Consider the following 5,404-nt stretch of genomic DNA (forward strand, 5'->3'; position numbering starts at 1 on the left):
GATCACCCTGCCATTAAGACAAAAATATCATTCCCCCTTAGTGGGATTCACCTTTGAATGTCGACATAACAAAGTCAGGTTACTTAATAATGCAAAATATTTTATTTTACATGAAAATCATATATTATCGGTGTAGTACAAGACATGTGCAGATTAAAGCATGAAAACAGTGTTTACATTTGATCCGATTTGTTTAACTGATGTTGACTTCAGAAAAATATGACAAGTTATGAAATTACAAATTATATAAACTTTCAAGTGCAAATAAGAGTGTAAGTTTTAAGTAGGTCAAATTTATGGGTATATACTTAAATAATTAAAAACAAATGAGACGTGTCACTTTTCATCACTATTTCATTAGTCTTGCGTTGTTTAATCTGCATACCATAATATATGTCCAATATTTGTGGTAAGTACCTGTTCATCTTATTTTACCATGCACACACCTAAATTTTCATGACCAGTACATTTTCCCATCATGGACACTTCAGTACAGTGCATAATGGTCCTTTTTAACTTTACAATTGTGCAATAATTTTAGTCTACCAGCATTTATAATAACAAATCAAAAGATTAAAATACAAATTCAATCTTTCCTCAATACCTAAAATATATTTTTTCTTCGGAAAAAGGCTATTTGGGTAATTTCACAAATGTTACAAACATGATTAAGTAGAGAAATACCAGGGACATAGGCCTGACTTTTTCAACAGAGTACAGTACACTGCAGTGGATTAGTTTCAAGAACATTGCAGGAATATATTTATCTATAGCATAGTCCACAGTTTTCACCTTTAAATGTACAATTCATAATTATATGCTAACCAAATTCTCCTATTTCACGTGAGAATCATTTCAGCAGTACTTTGTTTTCATGTAAACATACACAATCGCCAATGTGCAATATATTTATACATCTAATACACTTAGCTGATATTTTACACATACATTAAAATTAAATGTAACAACATAAAAAGGCATGTACATATATACTGTAATAAAATTAGGCTCACTCCGTTATAAGCACTCCCTTATATATATATATATCACAGTCACGTTAATGTATATTTTTTGTTTTTTATTTGTTCAACCAATACAAAATATTTTAGGCCACTTGCACTGCATACTGATTATTTATTATAATGACACTGGCAGCTGAAGGATGTTGGACTGGAAGGGGGCCACCTGCAAAATTTTAATCTCATGTAGTCCTGAGAATGAGTCTATTGACAGTGTTACTATTAGGCCTATGTTTCAATATTATACCGGATAAGCCATGACGTTACTGATTAGACCAGACTTTTCTTAAACCATAACCAACTTCTAACTTGACACTCATTGACAGCATCAAAAGTGAATGTACACATAACTTGTATCTGTAGTTAGTGTATGTTTAAGCGGCGTCTCTATATAGCCTAACTGGTCAGCAAACGACATTAGAATGTGGTGGATGATTATCTGAGCTTATATGAGTACTTAATATTGTCAGCATTTCAAATCAAAAGTTGTCAAACTGTCATGCCGACTTGTATAGGTGAAATGCCTTCCAAAAAAGAAGAAAAAGACTCACATATATACTTTGAAACCAGATGTGGCGGAATGCTACAAGTTCTTCAAATACCTATAGAATGATAGATTTCTTTTTTGTGAATGTAAAACACTTAAATACACCAGTTCGATTTTCGATACCTCACTACTATAAAGGCTTGGTTTGGTTTGATATTTCATTGGTGGTAGGGTCCAGGGTCATTGATGAGGAGTGGAATTCTCCGAAACTAGTCTGGTTCACAAACACACACCCCAATGAAAGAATAGACCATTCCAAGCTTTTACTTGTTGTTAAACAAATGTTTAAACAACTCTACTTATTCAACATCCACTCCAGTTCGATGTCGCTACCATGTCCACGGTGATGTCGCCCATATAACTTGAAAAAAAAAAAAGGTTTTACTCACTTGTGTAAAGTAATATCCTCCACCTTTGACCCTTAATTACAGTATGTGTAACAGTTAATGACATAGCATTGTGTTCCCTTCGTTCTTTCGGGTCGTGACTTACACGGACGACTGTCACTCTCAGCCATTTTACATTGTCTGCCAGTTCAAATTCAACACAAAGCAATGGCGGTAGCATGCGCACAATGCCCCTCAATGGTAAAGAGTAGTGACTGGCCAATCTAGTGTTATTTATATCTATGGCTTTAACTAGGCTTTGTACATGTTATTACTCCCATAAGAGAAATCAATGTGTGCAGAGAATATACAGTATATTAGTATACTCATTACTGTATTAAAAGCAAAAACTGAAAAACAGTGATTTCAAAGTATCTACACAAAACTAAAAATGAAAACCACGAAAAATATCGATTTCAAGATTGCTAAATAAAACAGCAAAAAATAAAAACCAGAAAACAGAAGCCCAAAACATAATATAGCATAAAGCATATTTCAAAGTAAAGTTTATATGGCTTACGACGAAAAGCTTGTCTGTAATATATCCAAGACAGGTGCTCCACCATAGTGTTCTATATGTTTTTGAAAAGATTGTTTTGCGGCTACAGTAACGTTAATCGTGAACGTTTCATTTATGCTTCTTACAATATAACTGAGGTTATATTAATTAAACTAGTTTGAGGAGGTACTTCGATTTACTTTACAAAGCTAAGAAACAAACAGCTTCACCATAATTCGAAAATGATGTTTGAAAACCGAGGTCCCGTACTGATGTTGCACCTCAGGTTTAATATTTGTATTTAAATCTAATGTTTAAGCAATATTGTTCTAAAAAGGAGGCGGGAAAAGCGACAGTGACGGAATCACATCGTATTATTAGTTTTTACACTAAGGATATTTCCAAATAGATCTATTATTGATTCAAAATAACTATATAATCATTTAAACAGTTATAATTGCGTGATAAAGCTAATAAATATAAAGAGATATTTAAAGCTGTAATTTATGTTTATTTATTACTCTGTTAATATAAAAAAAACAAATAAAAAACGTACAAAAAATGGGATCTTTCCTTGGGTTCGATCTTTGTCAATAGCAGCCTGGAGCACGTCTCCTTCAAGGCTGAAGGCGGCATCTGTTGGAAGTAAATGACATGTCAGCCCACTAAGTAATCCAGCTTTTTCCACAGAAGAATGAGCCTGTACAAAGAAAAATATGTATATAACGTAGAAAACAGAAATATTGTATTTTATTATTTATCATAATCACAGTTTATTGGAAACAATTTGGGATATGAACAAAAAAAATAAATAAAAAATAAGGGATCATTATTACCATGAAATCAGTTTTGACCAAAATCAAAAGGATGTTCTATGAACGTATGACGCAGTTTCGGCAGCATAGCAGTAACATTTTGTTTTCAGTTAACACAGCAATGTTTAGCGTAGAGCTATACATTGAGCTATCTGCACCTTGTCTGTTGCAGGGAATCAAACGCTGGATTTTATAGTTATAAGCCCTTGACGCTGAGCTACAAGGAAACTGTAATTAATTATCTGTAAAATGTTTCCTCTTGTTCAGTTTTACAGTTCATTTTAACACCCGAAGCTGATGCAATTTTTTGTTGTTGTATTTTTAACAAGTATGTAAATATATTTAACACATTATATTTTTCAACAGGAACGTGATGCAGTGCTGTTAAACGCCTAACCTAGCAAAGTAATTAGGCTCACTAGGCCTGACGATAGTGAATAATATCAAGATAGGCTGTCGGTATTGGTGTTTTTTCTCACATTCTGCTTTAATTTCTCCATTACACAACTCTGATTCGAAACCCATAAGGAAGTAATTAAAAATTTGGTTTGTTTTGAATTTCGCATAAAGTTACACGAGGACTATCTGCGTTAGCCGTTTCTAGAGGGAAGACAGTTAGTAAATAATACACACCGCCAACTCTTGGGCTACTCTTTTAGCAACAAATAATGGGATTGACCGTTATTTTATAACGCTCTCACGGTTGAAAGGGTAAGCATGTTTGGTGTTGGAGATTCGAACCCGCGACCCGCAAGTTGTGAGTCGAGCGTCCTAACCACCAGGTCATGCAAGGCCTAATAATTAAAAGGAACGTAATGAAACGTACGCCTGCAATCAAGCGTTATTTTGATACTGAACTTGTTCAGATTTTGTGGAAATCCAAAAGTATTATATTATATTATCTTAAACATGAAACTACAGATATTGTGATGTATTTTATTTTCAGAAAGGGGTTCAGTTTAAGCTTTTATGGATATATTTGGGACTAGGACACACTGCTGACCTGAAAATCGTTCGTGATATAGCGTTAATATCAACAAATTTAAACAAACAGACAACAGCATTGCTGACTACTGTGTTAATAAAACTGAAGCCTAGTGATAAAAACAAAAACATACCTCTGTTGATGCATAGTACACCAGTTTATTCATAATCATACTCCGACTCCAGCCCTTGTCGATAGCTTGGAAAGAAGAAATGGCTTTTTCTCGAGCACATATCAAAGCCAGTAATGTACTTTCACTGGCACTACCCTAGAATGAAGCAAGTTATAAAGAGAAAAATTAGATTATATAAAAGTTTTTAACTGATTGTTTGAAACATTAGAAATCATGTTGCGATTCATTCTCCCAAATCATCATTGTTTAAATGCTGTCATTATTTCATGATTTAAGTTTTACTAATTATGCAGAACTATAAAGTGGATTTTGTGGGGGAAAATTGAGTTTTTTTTTAAATCTCGTAGAAACGTAATGTTCTTAGAAGATTATAAATATGAACCCCAAATTAACGTTTCTCTAAACCTAGATCGCAAGTTTAATTCATATAGAGACAATGACGCACTTGTCGTTCATAACTGACTAATGGAAAGAAAATGCCTCAAATACGTGAAGTTTTATTGTATAGATATAACAGTAAGTTGCTGATATAATATTGTAACAATGTCATGTAACACAAACGCAACTTGATATTATTCTGCTTTATCACGGGAAATTGCAAGTTCTGTTTAAGTCTCTTATTTTGTTTTATTTTTAGTATAGAAATAAAATATATAGATTTTTTCCAAAGTGAAATTATACAACCTTATGTTACTTGGTAAATAATTTCGATCAACATTGAAATTATTATCGACTTTTGCTGTATTCTCAAAGACAATGATAGATACATGAGCCAATGGAGTCAAAAGGTTTCCCTTTCCAGCTATACTTCAGAGCTCCCTGTAAAAGGTAACAAGTTTGTTTGTAGTTAAGAGAGAAAAAGGGTCAGAGGGGATTTGATTGAGGTGTTTAAGTTTATTAAGGGCATTGATAATATACATCCATCAAACTTTTTTGTGTTTATCAGTGAAAACAATAGGACAAGGGATCATAAATTCAAATTTTGGTAGCGTAGGAGTCGTCTGCAGTTTAGACAGTATT

The 5,404-nt window shown here is 33.2% G+C and overlaps 1 protein-coding gene across 2 annotated transcripts in view; it reads right to left on the reverse strand.

Moving 5' to 3' along the window:
- LOC106471537 (aromatic-L-amino-acid decarboxylase-like) overlaps positions 1-5,404 on the reverse strand; it is a 38,037-nt gene that overhangs the window by 30,369 nt on the left and 2,264 nt on the right. For both annotated transcript variants that reach the window (XM_022400144.1, XM_013932136.2), the window contains exons 3-4: positions 4,385-4,519; positions 3,008-3,151 (exon numbers count right to left, since the gene is read on the reverse strand). In XM_022400144.1, the coding sequence (XP_022255852.1) occupies positions 3,008-3,151; positions 4,385-4,519 (279 nt within the window). The remainder of the gene's footprint in view (positions 1-3,007; positions 3,152-4,384; positions 4,520-5,404) is intronic.

The sequence above is a fragment of the Limulus polyphemus genome, unplaced genomic scaffold, assembly GCF_000517525.1.
Source record: "Limulus polyphemus unplaced genomic scaffold, Limulus_polyphemus-2.1.2 Scaffold4686, whole genome shotgun sequence".
NCBI lineage: Eukaryota > Metazoa > Arthropoda > Merostomata > Xiphosura > Limulidae > Limulus > Limulus polyphemus.